The sequence below is a fragment of the Lathyrus oleraceus genome, chromosome 6 (assembly GCF_024323335.1).
Source record: "Lathyrus oleraceus cultivar Zhongwan6 chromosome 6, CAAS_Psat_ZW6_1.0, whole genome shotgun sequence".
Lineage (NCBI taxonomy): Eukaryota > Viridiplantae > Streptophyta > Magnoliopsida > Fabales > Fabaceae > Lathyrus > Lathyrus oleraceus.
Window position 1 is genome coordinate 49,376,972 of NC_066584.1, and position 18,963 is coordinate 49,395,934.

The 18,963-nt window shown below is 34.4% G+C and overlaps 1 protein-coding gene across 1 annotated transcript; it reads left to right on the forward strand.

The window, feature by feature from the left end:
• The first annotated feature begins 1,290 nt into the window (after positions 1-1,290).
• LOC127092858 (uncharacterized) lies at positions 1,291-3,499 on the forward strand. Its single transcript, XM_051031748.1, has 2 exons — positions 1,291-1,920; positions 3,089-3,499. Exons 1-2 carry the CDS (start codon positions 1,686-1,688, stop codon positions 3,268-3,270), a joined length of 417 nt encoding a protein of 138 aa, XP_050887705.1. The 5' UTR covers positions 1,291-1,685; the 3' UTR covers positions 3,271-3,499.
• Positions 3,500-18,963: the final 15,464 nt, after the last annotated feature.

The following is an 18,963-nucleotide window of genomic DNA, read 5'->3' on the forward strand; positions in this document are numbered from 1 at the left end:
ATTATATGAAAGTGATGAAAGAGGAGAGCATCAAAGCTAGCACACACGGTAACAGTCTTTGACCGTCATAGAAAAATTTCAGCGTACAGGAAACAATGGACCACAATGAGGGGAGACCAAATTTATCATATGATGTCAAACTAAACAGAAGTTGGTGCGACTGTGGAAAGTTCCAGGCCTTCCGTATTCCTTATTCCCATGTCATTGCGGCATGCACATATACTCGCCAAGACGCTTATAGTCATCTATCTGATGTTTACAAGGCCATTACCGTCATGAATGTGTATAACAAAAGCTTCTTAGTGCTACCAATGGAGGAATACCTGCCTCCATATGAAGGTGACATAGTTTGGCACAACGACGAGATGCAAAGAAAGAAAAAAGGACAGCCAAGCAGCACGCATATTAGAACAGAAATGGATACGACTGATAAAATGATAAGACTATGTAGTATATGTCGTCAACCAGGACACAACAAGAACAATTCTCCCAATCGAGGAGCAACATCTTCATCATAAGATAGTATCTCCTTTTAATTTTTGTAACCTTGGATTTTTATATATTTATAACTGAAAACTGATGTCATCTCGTCCAGACATCATTTCCCTATCATTCTTATCAGTTTTGACTCGCACCCAACCAAATATACTGTCGAGTCTCTCAATACTTCTAATTTTCTCCGTTCTGGTATTTTTCCATCTAACCAACGAACCAGCTCCCTCTTCAGTTGATCGAAACTAGTGATGTTCTAGAAGAGCATCAACATCGGAGGTTTGTCTCTCGAATAAACCATATTTCCATAGCGGCGACGAACACCAAACATGTTTGCAGAATGACGAAATGAGATGTGGAAAAATGATTCACACAACACCTCTATTTATAACCAAAAAAATTGCACTTTACACTGATACGCCAGACCAATTGGTGCTTTCTCTACAAAGTAACACATGGGCGTCAATTGGATTGGCAGCACCATGTGCTCTAGTCAATCCAATTGACGCATCCTCTCTAACTTTAGGAGCTGACGCCAATTGGTCTGACAACTCCTCTTAAAAATGGGATAGATTGAGATTTTTTTAAAATTTATGATTTTTTTTTAAAATTATGGATATTTGAGTAATTTTTTTTTAAATAATATCAAAATATTATTTTCAGATAAAAATAAGACAAGTGTATAATCTTATTCTTAAACCTAATAACTAAAGTAATTTGTAAAATTTTCAGGTAAAACTACTCCTCTTTTTTTCCGGGTCAAAAGGTGACACTAAGAAAACAGAAAAGAACCAAACAACCAATACTATCTAATTTGAATCCTTCTCCATTTCAACTATATATATATTCCACTTTCCCTTTCTTCTTTTCTCACCAATCTCTTTCTTTCCAACATTTCTCTCAGATCTACGTGAATGGTAGAAACCGTTTTCCCTTTCCCCTTCGATTTCATGCGCTCCTTTTCACCATCAACAACGGCGAGCGCTCTCTTCCTCCCTTCTCTCTTCCCCTTCGCTTCTTGCATGCAAGGTTGGCACTATCGCTGCCTCGGTCTCGATCCATAGAAACCCTAATCCAACAATTTTCCACATTCTTTCAAAATTGACTCAATTTAGTAACTAGATTCTTGGGCGTAGTTTGTTGTTTGTGTTTTTTTGGTTTTGTGATTTGTAGTGTGGTAATATAAGGACGCGATGTTGTTGAGCAAGCATAAGAAGAATCACAACGCCAACAGCGGCAAGAGGCTGTTGGTTAGTATCAATGTGTTGGGAAGCGCTGGCCCGATTCGGTTTGTTGTGGATGAAGAGGAGCTTGTTGAGGCTGTTATTGATACTACTCTGAAGTCTTATGCACGCGAAGAGCGATTGCCGCGTCTGGGGAGTGATCATAGAGCTTTCTTTCTTTATTGTCCTCATCATGGATCTGATGGTATTGATCTTTTTCTTCAGTTGCATAATGTAGTATGATTCTGTTAATTCACATTATTATTTGTTTGAATGGACAATAAGACCAACAGTTTTATCTATATAGATAGAGAGTATTGATAACGTATATTTACCTTTGGATCTATGTTAGCTTTGCTATGCATACCTGGTCCTGCCAGTCCCAAATCTCTACAAAAGGAGAGGGTTGTGTTAGGCAGTCAACAGCGAATGTAATGAAATTGATCAACTACGAAATAATGAGCATTATGGTGAAAGTTGATCCATATAGCCAACCCCATTTACCATTTAGTGTGATAAGGCTTGATTGTTGTTGTTGTTGTTGTTGAATGGTAGAAGTTATGTTTTGTGCTTTTCAGAAATGTTGGTCTGTCTGAGTGGTTAGCGACTTGGGTACCATAAACAAGGAGTCTAGGGTTTGAACCCTGAGTCTTGTATGTGGAGAAACATGGTGCACATCTTGTGTGCTCAATAAGTTCCCAAACCCATGAGTCATTTTAATTATTCTGATATTTATTCTTATCTTTTTGAGTGAAACTATTTGATTCCTCACTTATCTTGTAGTGAGTTCCTAGCTTCTTTTGCATAGACATTGCATTGTTTTAAATCTTTTAACTAGATTGTTTGAGATTTGAAAGGATGAGTTTGGCATAACTTTGTGTCTCTAGACGGTAGAGAAAGAGAAAAGCCAAGAGGGGATACGGTTCTGTGTAATTAAGATGAATGCGGAGTATTTGAAATTTTGAATTATCTTTTTGATTTGGATTAAAAATGAGTTAGAATGAAAGAAAGTAATTTATATTTGTAACTTTTTAGCTTAGTTTATGGTATAATCACCATTACTTCCATTAAACTTGATTTTTAATGCTTAGAATTGATTCTCTAAACTAGCTTAGTTTATGGTATAATCACCATTACTTGCATCAAACTTGATTTTTAATGCTTAGAATTGATTCTCTAAACTAGCTTAGTTTTTATGGTATAATCACCGTTACTTCCATCAATCTTGATTTTTAATGCTTAGAATTGATTCTCTAAACTAGCTTAGTTTATGGTATAATCACCATTACTTTCTTCAAACTTGATTTTTAATGCTTAGAATTGATTCTCTAAACTAGCTACCCCTCTCTTTGTATCGTGGTTTTATGGTGCAGTGGCTTTGAGTCCATGGGACAAAATTGGATCACATGGAGCTCGGAATTTCGTGCTATGCAAGAAGCCACACACTACAAATGAAGCAGCTGATAATGGAAGTAGGACTTCGTCACTTTCACGAAGGGGAAATGGTAGTTGGAAGTCTTGGTTCCACCTCAACCTTAAAATTTCTTCCCATTAATGAATCAAATTGAGACTGGGGGATCAAACATTTGCTACAATGTTATATGATTGTTGGGTAAATTTACTTTTATGATTCATCTTGGCTGTGTTTGTTTTTAAGTTGTCTCTGTTGGCACTAACCAGAGACAACAGGTTTGAATTCTGGCAAGAATAAAGTATTTTTGATGTATTTGGTATGAGCCTTTGAATTTTTCATGGAATAAAATTTATGTTTTGAATTTTGCCAATTTTTGGCTTTACTTTACTATGCTTTGTTATCTCTGGCAATGTGGGAAAAGAATCCAAGTTTTACTCTGACCATCTTATCTTATGTTATTTTAATAAGAAGTGGTGTCCTCCAACAAGTCATTTGCTAGGGCCATGAAATTAATAATTGAAGTATTATATGAGTTGTATACTGAGTGGTTGGTGAACCAAATATGGGACAACAGCAACAGCAGCTTTTTTTTGTTTCTATTCACATAATAGTCGCCTATAATCGATTGGGATAGTTCAACCGCAACAAAAAAATGTGTGCTCACTTTGCTGGTGAGAAAGGGATTTCGCTCCCATGCTCTTATTTTGGGTTGGTAAATGTAGTTTTTTTTAGATGGTCTAGTGGTTAAACTCATATACTTTAAGGCGCTTGCATGCGTTCTTTTAGCTAGGTACCAATTGTTCTGTACTTTTTTTTATAGAATTTAACTAGTAAAAGTATAATTTATTTATACCAATGCAATTGATTAACTTTAATTGGTATATAATTTATTTATATGCAATTATAAACAAATTGATAAATTTAATGGTGTAGTACACATTAATTATATCAAATGAATAGCATATTAAAATTGTCATAAATAATTGACCATTGTTAAATCGGTAATAAATAATCATTTTAAAGAAAAATTAATTAAAAAAATGTTGAAATGTAGAAAATGAAAAATATTGAAAACATAACTCATAAATCTTCATCTTCTTGAAACCAAGTCAACAACAAATATTGACAATTGTAGTAATGTAAAATTATAATAAAATGCAATAGATTGAAGTAGGTCTAAGTTCACATGTATTTTAACAAGTATTTAATTTAAATATTTAAATATTATGATAGTGAAATTTAAACCACAGCTCCAATCACTCAATGTAGAGGGATAGAACGATAAAAAACATGTTGTGAATGATGCAAGTTATGGCTCGTCCATAATAGGCAAAAGAAGGCAAGGAAACACAAGAGTAAATGCAATTTGTACCGATGAGACTGGAAAATTGGCTAAGTCGGCAAAAAGAGCTTTTGTCCCTGAAATCAATCATCACAAGTTTTTGAGTTTAACTTAACCGTTCACATCAATTAATAATTCTGAAACATGGAAGAAAAATAAGAAGAAAAAATGGAAGACATACAAGATTAATGTAATGTTAAAGGTGATTTCAGGTTTGTTTACTCTGATGCCACCAGTTGCAGATAGAACTGCATCAGAAAATTCCACCAACTGGCAGATCTGTAGAAGAGAATAATTCATTGAGTCAATAATTCTGTTACTCTTATAAAGTTTAAAACTAAGTCATCAAATTAGTAAAAACAAAAACTCATCTACAGATCTAGATTTGATGGAATTGTTGTAATCAGAGAAAACAAAAACTCTGCCAAATTCTATATCAGCCCAAAAATGCAATTAGTTTATCATTCCCAAATTGGCATTACTATACAAAATCCACATTTTCATAAAATCAGTTTCATCAATATTTATAGGGGTGTTCGCGGTGCGGTTTGAGCGGTTTTGACCATAAAAATCACCCGAACCGCAAGAGAAAAAAGCATGCGGATCGGTTTGGTTCGGTTGACTTTTAGAAATAAAACCAAACCAAACCAAATCAATGCGATTTGGATTGGTTCGGTTGATTCGGTTTTTTACAATATTTTTATTTAGCCATACTAACACCTATAGAGAACAACGTAATTTTGTGTTTAGTCATTCATACATTAGTAAATAACATCAAAACTCATCATATTTAGAGAAAAACTTCTCATTCAATATACAAAAAATTAGATTAAAAAAAAGTGGAATAAAAAATATATATAAAATAGTAGCATAAAATAATATCAAAAACATTATAATAAAACATAAAAAACATTTGAGAAGAGAGATTAGAGAAGATGAAAAAAAACATAAGAAATGCGAGATTGAGAAGAAATGTGCGATAAAAATGTAATTAGAAGATAAAACAATAATATAAAATATAAAAAAGAAAGAACATAAGAGAGGACATATTCGACTAGAAAAGGTGAAATGTACATGGCAAAGAAGACGAAAAAAATGTGCGGTACTACTAGGAGAGATTTAAGAAGGTTGAAATTGAAACCCTAAGTGTGAGTAAGAGAAAATCGTTTGTAATTGTAAGGTTAAGACATACTAGGTTTGAGTTTTGGATTGGATGTGGGATAAGTGAAGTTTATATGGTAACATAATGTGGTTTGGTTTGGTTTAGTTCGGTTTGCAAAATACAAACCGCAAACCAAACAAAACCGTGCGGTTTTGTTAAAAAATGGCCCAAACGCATCCGACCAAATGCGGTTTTTTGCGGTTTCGGTTTGGTTTGGTTTAGTTTGCGGTTTTCTATTGGGTTGGTTTGGTTTTGAACACCCCTAAATACTTATATCACCCAGCTCAGATTGCTGAATGTGCACCTCGCTAGATTCCTGATCATTGTTATGCTCTGAATCATGAATTTGTAAGCTTTGTTGGATAAGTTCATTAGCTGCATATCTGATTTCCACCAGATCAACATTTTACCCACCAGTGTCATCTCTTCTTTTGCATACAACACTGACTGATGATGATTGTCCATCTATTGATTCAATTTGCAAGCACTGCAACTGATTTCCATCTGCGTGGGCAGTAAAACATAATATCTAAATACTATAGCTTATAAAACATAATTGAGAAGGTGTTTGTTTCCATCCATAGAGACCTCTAATGCCACCATCTTTGTAAGTTTTTGAAAGACAATCACGGAGAACTTTCAGTACAATATTGTGGCACACCTGTGTGAAGAAGGGTTCTTCTTGTCTTTATTTATAGTTTTGATGAAGACAAACACATCAACAAAAAGAAGAAGTCAAAGCTTGAAGACTAGTGCAGTCTAGTTCAAATTATTAAAAAACTTTGTAAAATTAATGGAAGAATCAAGATGGTTGAATATTCATTACAATTCAAGTATATATATCTTAATTGTTCATAAAAATCATGCATATTCATCTTAAACCTTTCGTGCATCTTTTGAAATGATTTTGAAATTAACCATTCCGTTTTTGGTAAATTACGGCATTTGAAACCGGCGTTAAAGTACATTAAAACTGCCACAATTTTCACCATTTACTCAAAATGTAAAAATACCTTAATTTTTGAAAATGTGTCAGGTGTAACCGGTTACACCATTTCTGATAACCGGTTTCACATCCTAAAATTTCAATTTTTGAGTACCGCTTCAGCTGTAACCGGTTACACCATTTCAAATAACCGGTTACCACTGAAGTAGTGGCAACAATTCATGCAAACCAATTTTTGAAATGCCTTTTGACCCATGTCATCTATTAATGCATTTATACTTTTTAGAAAGGTGTTAAGGCACTATATATACCATACATTTCAGAATTTGAAACTCGTCTTTCTTTCATAGCAGTTCAAACTCATTACTCTCTCATTTTCAAAACAAGTGCCTTGTGACTTAACTTTTTCTTTGAAACTTTCTGCATACATTTTCATTTATCTCTTAAAGTTTCAACACTATAATTATTGAACACTTGTTTACATATTGTGAATTGCCTACTTGATAGAGAAGATCAATTCTAAGAATTGATATACATTGTTATACAACTTCAAACACTTGTAAAAATTCAGATTATTGTGATTTCCCTACTGTCAGGAATTGTTGGAAGCAAGAGAGTGAATAATAGAGAATTGTTCTCTTGTTTCACTTTGTAAAGATCATAAGGGGATTGTCCTTATTAATTGTATTGCTTATGTTAGAAGATTGTAGGATAGATCTTGGTGGGAGACTTGTACAAAGATTTGACATAATGGAAAATCTCTCACAGGGAGTGAGGGGACTGGAGTACTCTCGAATTGTGAAGAGAACTAGGATATATCGTTGTGTCCTTTGCTTTCTGCATTTATTTTTCAGCATATTTACTTTCATATCATTTATGAAAAATAACAAAACAAGTGCTAACGCTTCATATTGAGAAAAGTCCAATAAATCTAATTCACTCCCTCTTAGAGACCGCGCATAAACTTACAACCGGGATAATATTTTATTTAGAAGCTGAGAAACCATTGTCTCTACAGGTTGTACATCAGTAACATGTGCATCGGGTTCCCCGTGTTGTAAAGAGGTAACATTTGTTATCACCATAAAATGAAATTTGGATGAGAAAAAAGGAAGTGAAAACAAACCTCAATCATTTAAAATATAAATGGTTAATTTACTCAATAGATTTTTGTAGTCTGTTGAATTTGTATATAAGTCCCTAAAATTTAAATGCTTTAACCGAACACTGAGAACGTGAACTTTTATTTAAGATTGTTTCCAACTCAATTCTCAATCATTTAACCAAAATATCAAATCCAAAGCTAAAAAAACCGATATCATAATTGTAATTTACAATGAAATATACAAATCAAAGATAAGCAACTCAACAAATAATTTTGTTAGCTTAGGTTAACGCAGAAAGAAATTGAACCTGATCTCACTAGCACGACTATAGTTATCAGTTGCCTCATCAAAATTGTTTTCTTTCATGGCCTGGTTTCCCTTATCCATCAACTCAATAACCATGTCTAGAGTCTTCTGACTGTCGCTACCGAATGCTAGAGTAGAAGTTTTCGACACCGCAGAGGACTCTATGATAGTGTTGACAAAGATTTTGGTTTTGCCCCCCCCTCTCCCCCCCCCCCCCCCCCCCCCCCCCCCCCTTTTCATTTATACTTAACCTGTTGGTTTAAGATTCCATTTACATATTCATGACATTATAGTACATTCATTTGCATTGAGAAACACAAAATCATGGATTCAGGGGTCTTGATCACACAAACATTGAAGGGTGGCTAAGTCCTAAGCTAGGGTTCTTCCATGGCATGCTTGTATGTGTGAGCCCTTCATCCTGGTTTCCTTTATCATGGAGCATATGTGGAAACCCTAATTGTGGGCCCATGGTTTAGAGAAATGCTTGTGGGGCCTTGTGCCTTTGTCTGAAACCCTAATTGTTGGTTGTGGCACTATCACCAATTTTATGTGCATTCAAGTTAGAGGTTTTATCTTATTCATTTGGTCCATTATAGATGATTCATTTGCTTGTTTAAGATTCATGGTCCTAATTCATTGATTAGGACTCATCTTAAGTTTTACATGTTCATGACCTTTTGTTTGATTGGTGTTCACTTGGTTCGATTCATAACATGACATAAGCCATTTGATTTAATGATATTGTGGTCCACATTCATTTTTCCATAAGAGATTATACAAAAATACACATTTTTACCTAAGTTGACTTTTGATCAACTGTTGACTTTTTGGTCAACCATCTAACCAAAGTCATTTTCCAAGTCATAATTCATGTTCATTTTTAAACCACTTTAAACCATGTTCATTTTCACCTTTTAAACCATTTTCATTTTATACAATACATAAACCATTTTGCATTGTTTAAGCCATTTTCCATTTTTAAAACCTTGATTCATTACAACCATTATACTTTCCATTTCATGTACAAATAAATCATTCAATTCCAATTACATGCATTCAATTTCCTTTAAACCAAATTTATACATTCAACCATTATGTCACATTATAATTACAACCATTACAACCATATTCATATAAATTTCATACATACATCAACATCTCCATACATTCATGCAATTACATATTTTTCCATTTAACAACATTAATTCATTAATACCATTACATACATCTCATTACAAGCCATTACATTCTTACAAAATTAAAACTCACACAAGAGAATATACAACTTTGTCTTCACTCTCAAGTCATCCATAACATTGTTCTTATGATTCTTGACCTTTTTACCAAAATTCCAAGTCTTGCCTAGTTCTTCAATACATGCCCACACTTGCCTATTAGAACATAAAGAGAGCATATTAGTTTCAAACCTAAACCAACAACACATTACCATAACCAACATAGAAACTCATCCAACAAGTATCATATATTAACCATTATCCAAACATGATCACAAGCACACCATTTACAAGAAATTTGCATAACATATGCAAAATAAATCCAACATAACCAAACTAATTTGTTCACACCAAAGCATTTCAAACATAACACATAATACGTTTCCATAACAACATCATTCGCAATGCAAGGTATCATTCAACAATGCTAAGGCATCATATGTTGCAAACCATTCACCTACACCTAATTAGAGTTAACAACAATAGTGCATTTAACATAAAAAACTAACAACATTGCACAAGCCAATATATTTCAGATCACAATTCACTCACTGACCTCACTAAATAACAATGATAACTGACTTTCAATAACTTAAACTGTTTTACTTTTTCCTACTTTCTACTTCTTTTAACAACTACACAAACTTAGACCTACAGTTCTACATACATTATGACAAGCAGAACCTGCACAAAATTTTCTAATAAAGCTCCAACCATTCAACATTTTCATGACAGATTAAACCACCATGCTAATATTTCATAGCATGACTGAATGTATCAAACTAGTTGAATGTGGGACTGAAGAACATCAATGAGAATTGGTGGGTTAGAATAGGTTTTGAGTCGTAAACCCTTTCTTTCTGAAAATGTGAATCAGACCATGTTACAACCCTCAAAAGACCTAATTGAAGAAGGGTTTATTTCAAAAGCATAATACAGTCACTAAGACCGTGTTAAAACTGACTCCTTAACAATTTGCTTACATTTGTGTAGGTATCGATATGACATTCTCTTTAATGATTCATTCATTATATGTCATAATTCCAGTGAATAGAATTGGATTTTGAAACTAGCATAAACATAACATTGGCATTACCATTTTCAAAATGAACATGTTTTACTCGTGAATAAGCATTCGACATCAAGAAAGTTTCCATAATGAACGTGAATTGAGGAAATTGATGATATTATCAAAGAACATGACGCCTGAGAACTTGATTGAGCAGGGGCAAATCATCTTGGTTGATCATACCAAAGTGCATAATGCATGAGAACTCCGTTGAGCAGGGGCAAGCCAATTCATTTGATCACATCAAAGAGAAGAATGTATGAAGACTCCAATGAGAAGAAAGACAAATAGCTTCAAGATTCAGTCAATCTGAGGCAATCACGTCGAGAAATCTCTACAAGATTCAGTCAATCTGAGGTAATCACGTCGAGAAATCTCTACAAGATTCAGTCAATCTGAGGTAGTTACGTTGAGATTCGACAAATCTCTCTGAATATCATTTAGTTAGGGGCATTCCCTCAAAGATCAGCCAGCCAGTGGAAAATTTACTTTAAGGCTCGTACTAGGGCAGGCCACTCCAAAAGCACAATAAGTCAATCTCTCAAATATGTTTAATCAAAGGACTACAATTCCAAGACACTAGGGCAAGTCAGATTGAGATAATCTACAAAAATGTTGCTTCATAACTTGTGACTAGGGCAATCCATGCAGATACCCAACAGACTGGGGCAAAACTGTTCGAGGAGATGAAGTTCCTCTCCATGATGTCAAAGCTTCTAAGATCAAGCATGGGGCATCATAAGATCCAGCTAAAGTTCACTCTCCGACAATATAAAGATGCCAGGAAGTCAAGTTAGACACATCACATAACCTTTCAACAGGATGCCTTGTCACCAAGCGGGTCTCTCTTAGTGTTCACTACACCAGACCCAAATTTGGGGCATTTGTAGACCCTCGGACCAATTGCATAAATCGTCATGCATTATTCATATAATTTCACCCGCACATATCATAGCATGAATCTCTCTAACAAGATAAAGCCCAATTCCGTTGTCACTTTTCAAAAACCCATTTCTGCTTAGCACCTTCAAAGGTCCAACCTTGGTTAACACCATTTTAAAATCCAGTTCCCGCCTGGTACTTAGTTCTCGCTGTAAGACCCCAATTTTGACCCTAAGATCCCTCATGCAATTTCATCATAAGCATTAGCATCGGGATCATACCTTGGCATCTTCCTTACCCCTCTTTCATTGGGTTTGTTTTGGGAGGGATCACCAAGCACTTTTTGATTGTATCATACTTGTATTTTATCATTTTACTAACCAAAATACCAAAAATATGTCTTTGTATTTGCCTAACTCTTTTGTAGGTAGGGCATGATTCCATTTATTCATCAAGTTCACATCTAGAGTTTGAGACCCTCATGAACAAAGATCACAACCAATAATGGATCCAATAATGGTTATGAGCATCATACATGAGTCCCAATGTTCTCTACATGTTATTTTGATCAAGTTTTCTTCAAGAGTTTGAGGATGATTTGCCTTGGAAACCCTAGTTTGACTGGGTATCTTGAGTAACTTCTCCAATAAGCTATCTCACCAATTGATCAAATTTCTCAAGGGAGACATCAAAATTCATCATCTTATGCATATATGATCTACCATGAACCAATAAAGTCAAGAGAATTGGAAGTTAGCAAGTTGGTTGATGGTGGTTGGCTAGATGGATTCATTTTATCAAAACTGGGTCTCCCTAGACCCTATCTCCTACAATTTTCACCATATGAAAATGATTCCAAGAGAAAATTTACTCTAAATGATATTCCAAACAACTTTCATGTAGAGACCTAGAGCTAGTTTTGCTTACAAAAATCATTTTCTATGTTGAAACATTATAGGTCATTTTGTCTAAACCCTAATTTGAAAGTCAACTTCCCAAGGCCATAACTTGCTCCATTTTTATGATATGAAATATTTCCAAGTTTCATAATCAAATTCAATATGTCTAATTCAACTTTGATGTTTGGAGTGGGAGCTAATTCAACTTTTTTGAGCATGTGATATGAGGTTACATTATAGGTCACTTTTGACCTATAATATCGATCAAGTGATTTTTTCCAAACTTCAAAAATGAATAACTCTATCATTTTAAATCCAAATGACATTAAATTTGTGACCATTTAGAAGGTCTTTGAGATATCTACAAATTTTATGAAGACACTTTTCTCATTTGAAGCTCATATAAAAAGTTAAGCAAGGTGGAATATTGAGACATATGGCTTGACACTTAGAAAAAATTTGATATGTAAAAAATTTCCAAACTTCCACCTCAAATTTCTCCAAGTTTCAAGCTCCAAATGGAAAAGTGTTGAACATGAAAGTTTTCCTCTTGATCTCACCTTTCCAAAGAGCTCAAATTTATTCATTTTGGACAAGGAATGCATAGACTGCACATAACATGAACATGGTGACATCACTTGGCAAGGATCAAACTTCAAACATCCATACACAATTGCCTAGCATTCCAACATAACTTCAGCCTTGCTTACACACAATTATGGATCAGATAGAGTGATTTCATGGGTCTGCACACACCCATGCACTCATGCATCACACATTGCTAATTTTGGAAGTTCATTTCAAGTGTGCAAATATCAACTAAATTGGCTATAAATAGAGCTCCAATTGCTCAGAATTTCACACACATTCGTGCCAACTTTGATCCCCCATCTCAAACTCTCACTTTGCAAAGGATAAACCTGAGAAATTCATTTGAGTTTGAGGTTGAATTTCCACTGTTTTGAAATTCAAATCTCCAGGAATCCACAACCTTGTAAGCTTCCAATCCTTCTTCTGCAAGCAAGTGGAATGAGATCAAGCACAAGCAAGATCAAGATCAGTTGAATCTAGACCTCCATTGAAGGTATTTTCCAGAAATTTTGAACTCTTTGATTCTCTCAAATTCTTGCTCAATTCTATTTATTCTTTGGTTGTCTGAAGTCCTACCAATGTAAGCAAGAAGTTTGAGTTGCTTTGAGGCTAAATCGAAGCAACTCAGTTCCTGTACCTCAAATTTCAACTCCATGTGTCTCTAAATATACTTGGAGTTAGAGTGAATTGAGGCCAGATTCGAGCTCAGTGCCATTTTTACTTTGAAATCATGTCCTTGCTTTTAATTTTGGTGATGGTTGATGGTGGACCGGTCCGGTGAGGTCCACCGGAGAAGAAGACCGGAGCTACAGCTTCGGTCATGTGCTGGCATGTCTCACAGCCATAGGATCCTCTTGATTTGTTTTAATCTGGAGCGTGCATTAGAATTACCAATGTTGCAACGCGCTGACTAATGAGCATGGTAGAACGCGCATTTCGGGTCACTTGATCGGCCACCTCGATTAATCAGGGAGATCAAGTGGTCCACGTTTTTTCTGATATTTTAATTTTCATTTTAATTGCATTATTTTCAATAATTCATATTAAATTCAATATTGATCCAAAAAATATGGGACTTTCACCAAAAAATTTCAAATATTTTTCTTTCATATTCTGAATTAAAATTATTGTTTGGATCATTATTAATAATTTCCATGAATTAATTGATTTTGCATTTGTTTTTAATTGTTTAAAAATATTTTTAAATGTCCAAAAATTATGAATTTTTTTCTCCAAGGTCCTTTGACCTTGTTTGACCTACGATAAATCTCATGGTCATTTCTTTGGTGTTTTGATGAGATTTTAGGAATTGGACATACCATATTTAATTTAAATGCACTATTTTATTATTTTTAATTTGAATAAATGCCAAATAAATTTGTTGACCAATTGTGATGACTTGTTTATGTTTAACTCTTGTTGTTGGGCCTTGGTCAAGGTTGATTTAACTTTGTCAAATTAATATCATTGGATTTAGGGGATTGATGGAATGTACATTCCATTTCCCAAAATGAATGGATGATATTAATTTGGTAAAAGTCCTCCTTTGATCAATTTGTGTTTTGATTCATTCCCCTCTCACTTCATCTTATTCCCTTTCTTCATTCATTCATTCCACTTGGCCTATGACATCTCAAAGTCCTAATGCTAGTTGATTGAAAAATTGACATGAGTATGGATGAGATTAGGCCACACCTTTTGTATATTCTTTTTGTGTGTGATATGTTTCATGAGCATAGTCCATTATATTATGTCTCTAACATGCATTAACACCAAAATTCTATTTCCCGACCTCAAATAATTGTGACTTCTACATAAGTCCAATTACGATTGCTTAACATAGCGCTAAATTTGTGACATAAAAGGCATAAGCATTCTAGTTAGTGAGATTGTAAGTCTCCCCTCTTTCATGGTATTGTGGAAACTTGGCCTTTTTTCCTTCATTTGGAAGATATTTTGGCTCAAGGATTCATACTTGTGATAAGTGGGTTGAGCGTTCTCCAAAGAATGTCTTGAAATGAAAAGCAAAAACAAAACAATACTTACTTCTAACCAATTAACTACTAACTTTTAATTTCAAGCTTTTACTTTAATGCAATTTACTTTTAGCACTCTATTTCATTTGCCATTGTTCATATCATTCTAATTGTTTATGTTAATGCAATTTTCACTTTGTCCATTTGGACCATATTGTGTGATATATTTTGTTTGTGTATAATTTGCTTGTTTGTGTGGTCTTTGACCATCAATGTACATAATACTAACAAAAACCCTAAAAGACTTTTGTGTGGACTGTTGGCTTGATCTTGGAAAAATGGACTTATAATCTAGGCAACCTTCCTAAGCTAAAGGACTTGGCCAATGCCAACTTGTTGAAGAACCAAGTGCTTGCAATTTGAAATTCATCTGATGCATCTTTGAAGACCTCTCTAAGTTCATCTGCAACATGATCATTGTGTATTTGTTATTTTGAACCTGTGACTTGTGGAATTCATCAGTTACATGGGCTATTTTGAAGAAGATCATGGAAGGGATAAGCTTGGATATGGCCATCTTTATTTTATGCCTTGCTCTTCAAGATAATATAATTGTGCATTTGTGTGTTGCTTGATTCTAAAAGTCCAAGGGAATTCTGAGTTTCTATTGACATTCTTGTCTATTGGATTGTTACCCACTTGGTCAGATCTTTTCAACTCTAAACTTTTAATTTTGTGCATAGGATAGTCTTTTCATCTTCTCCCCATTTCTTTAATTTCAAAATCTCTCCCTCGATTTTTCAAAATCTTCTTTGTGTGGACTACTTTTGTTCTAAACTTTGACCACTTTTGCAAAAAAGATAGAAACTTTGGCCTTATGCCATTTCATTTTCAAACTTTTTTTCTTAAATCAAACTTGTAAATAAACTTAACTATACTTGACTTAAACTTTCAAAAAGCCAAAAAGAACTAACTCATTCAAACCATTTTAGGCCTTTGTGCCTTTCAAACTTAAATTTTGTTAAAATCAATGCATCCATTTTGAAATTTGTATCACGAACTACGAGGTTTTGATCTCTCATTTTTATGTTGGTACGTAGGCACAAGATCGAAGGTCTTGTCAAACACAAAAATATAATTAATGAATTCTTCTCTCATCCCCCCATTCTATTTGTTTGTAAACATCACTTTGTACAAAATACATATGCACACAAAAAGGGCTCCCTGGGAGTACCTAGGACACTTTGAGTGCTAACACCTTCCCTCTGTGTAACCAACCCCCTTACCTGTGATCTCTGACATTTAATTAGTTTTGATTTGAAAACTTCTTACTTTTTTTGGGTTTTGTTCGTACTTTTTCCCTTTTCCCTTGGAAACAATAAAAGCGCGGTGGCGACTCTTGTTATTTGATCTCTAGCTTGTCAATAGCTTGATGATCATGAATTTCCCGCTACACTCGCCTTATCTTCCATTTCAAAGTCCATTCCCTGTCTGGCAAACCTTCTCAAAGCCCAGTTCCTGTCTGGCAAATCCCTTTCAAAGTCCAGTTTTTGTCTGGAAAACCTCTTCAAAAAATCCAATTTATGTATGACAAACCCCTTTCTAAATACCAACTCGCTTGGCATCCCTCAAATCCAATAAGCTTAAGTTAGGAAATCGTCAGTGACTATCACTTTTTTCAATACTCGTCCGTATTGATATCCCTTCGCTCATCGGTTTCCATCACTTTGTTTTCAATACTCGTTTGTATTAGTCTACAACACTCGTCTGTGTTAATCCTTCTTTTTTTCAATACTCGTTTGTGTTGATCTCTAACACTCGCCCGTGTTGATTCTTTATTTCTCAATACTCGTCTGTATTGGTCTCCAGCACTCATTTGTGCTTAGCTTTTTTAATACTCATATGTATTGATTCACTCGTTTGGGTCAACCCCTTTTTTGATACTCGTTTGTATTGGTGTCCAACACTCGTCTGTGTTAATCCTTCTTTTTGAAATACTCATTTGTATTGATTCTAACACACGTCTATGTTGATATCCCTTTTTTCAATACTAGTTTGTATTGATTCCAACACTCGTCCGTGTTGATATCCTTTTTTAAATACTCGTCTGTGTTGATATCTCTTTTTTCAATACTTGTTTGTATTGATCCCAACAATCATTCGTGTTGATATCCCTTTTTTCAATACTCGTTTGTATTGATCCCAACAATCATTTGTGTTAATCTTTTTTCAAATACTCGTCTGTATTGAGTTTCCATATATGTCCAAATTAAATCCTTTGCTAATACTCATTTTTATTGAGTCCCAATACTCGTTTGTATTGGTTCACTCATCTGTGTTATACCTTTTTTCAATACTCGTCTTCATTGGGCGCCAACACTCGCCGGTGTCTATCATTTTTTCAATACTCGTTTGTATTGCTCCCCGACACTCGTCTATGTTGATACCCTTTGTCAATGCTCGTCTGTATTGAGTTCTTGTACTCGTTTGTGTCTATCTTTTTTATACTCGTTTGTATTGATTCCTAACACTCGTATGTGTTTATCCTTATTTTCAGTACTCGTATGTATTAATTTCCAACACTCATTTGTATTATTGCTTTTTTCAATACTCGTTTGTATTGATTCTCCACACTCATTGTGTTATTTCTTTTTTAATACTCGTCTGTGTTATTCCTTCTTTTCAACACTCGTTTATGTTAATCTATTTTTCAATACTCGTATGTATTGATTATCAACACTCGTCTATGCTTATCCTTTTTGTAAAACTCGTCTGTATTGATTCCCTATTCTGTGTCAATTCTTTTTCCAATACTCATTCGTATTGAGTTCTAACTTTCCTTCGTATTGACTCACTGTGAATACTCATTCGTACTTATTTTTCAGCTTTCATCAGTTTTGATCCCTTCCAATACTCGTATGTACTGGTATGGTATCCATCACTCGTCTGTGTGGATTTTGTCATTCTTCTTAACCTTTTGTTAAGAAATTCTCAATACCTTATTTTCTGCCTTTCTTTCTTAGCTTTTTGCTAAGGAGCTCTCGTTACCTGTTGTATGAGAAAATTGTATCCCTAACGAAGTCATCTATTACCCCAAATCCTGGGTTCTACCCGGCAAACGACTTTCAAATATTTTTACACAACATATCCCTCCACAGAAAAATTTCTTTCCCAGTGCCTGCTTAAGCTTGTTAGTAGAGATAAAACAAAAAGTCAATCATACACTGAATTGCATATCGCATATGTCATGACCCATTCTCCCCGCATGCATTTAATCTAATTCATATACGAAAACATATACACCATCCATTAAATGATTTTCCATTAATACCCTTACCTCACATTTCACTAATTTCATTCATTCTCGGCGGGCAAGCTTTTTCGATATTCTGATATTTAATCCTCGCATACCTCGAATGTTTGAAAGTCGGTTTTATTCATACATTCAGGTTTGAGAATATTAAATAGGGGTAGTTGTCATTCCCCAAAATTTTCCCTCCCCTTTTCATTTCTACATAACCTTTTGGTTTAGGAATCCATCTGTATATCCATGGCATTATAGTACATTCATTTGCATTGAGAAGCATAAAATCATGGATTCAAAGGTCTTGATCACATAAAGCATTAAAGGGTGGCTGAGTCCTAAGTTATGGTTCTTCCATGGCATTCTTGTATGTGTGAGCCGACTTGATTGCCTTTATCATGGAGCATAGGTGGAAACCCTAATTGTGGGCCCATGGTTTGGGGAAGTGCTTGTAGGGCCTCGTGCCTTTGTCTGAAACCTTAATTGTTGGTTGTGGTACTATCACCAATTTTGTGTGCATTCAAGTTGGAGGTTTCATCTGATTCATTTGGCCCATTATGGATGATTCATTTGCTTATTTAAGATTCATGGTCTTAATTCATTAATTAGGGCTTATCCAAAGTTTTACATGTTCATGACCTTTTGTTTGATTGATGTTCATTTGGTTCGATTCATAGCATGGCATAAGCCATTTGGTTTAAGGGCATTGTGGTCCACATTCATTTTCTCATAAGAGATTATACAAAAATACACATTTTTACCTAAGTTGACTTTAGATCAACTATTGACTTTTTGGTCAACCAGTTGACCAAAGTCAAGCATATAACCAAAGTCATTTTCCAAGTCATAATTCATGTTCATTTTTAAACCACTTTAAACCATGTTCATTTTTAAACCACTTTAAACCATGTTCATTTTTCACCTTTTAAAACATTTTTACTTTATACAATATATAAACCATTTTGCATTGTTTAAGCTATTTTTGTTTAAGCCATTTTCCATTTTTAAAACCT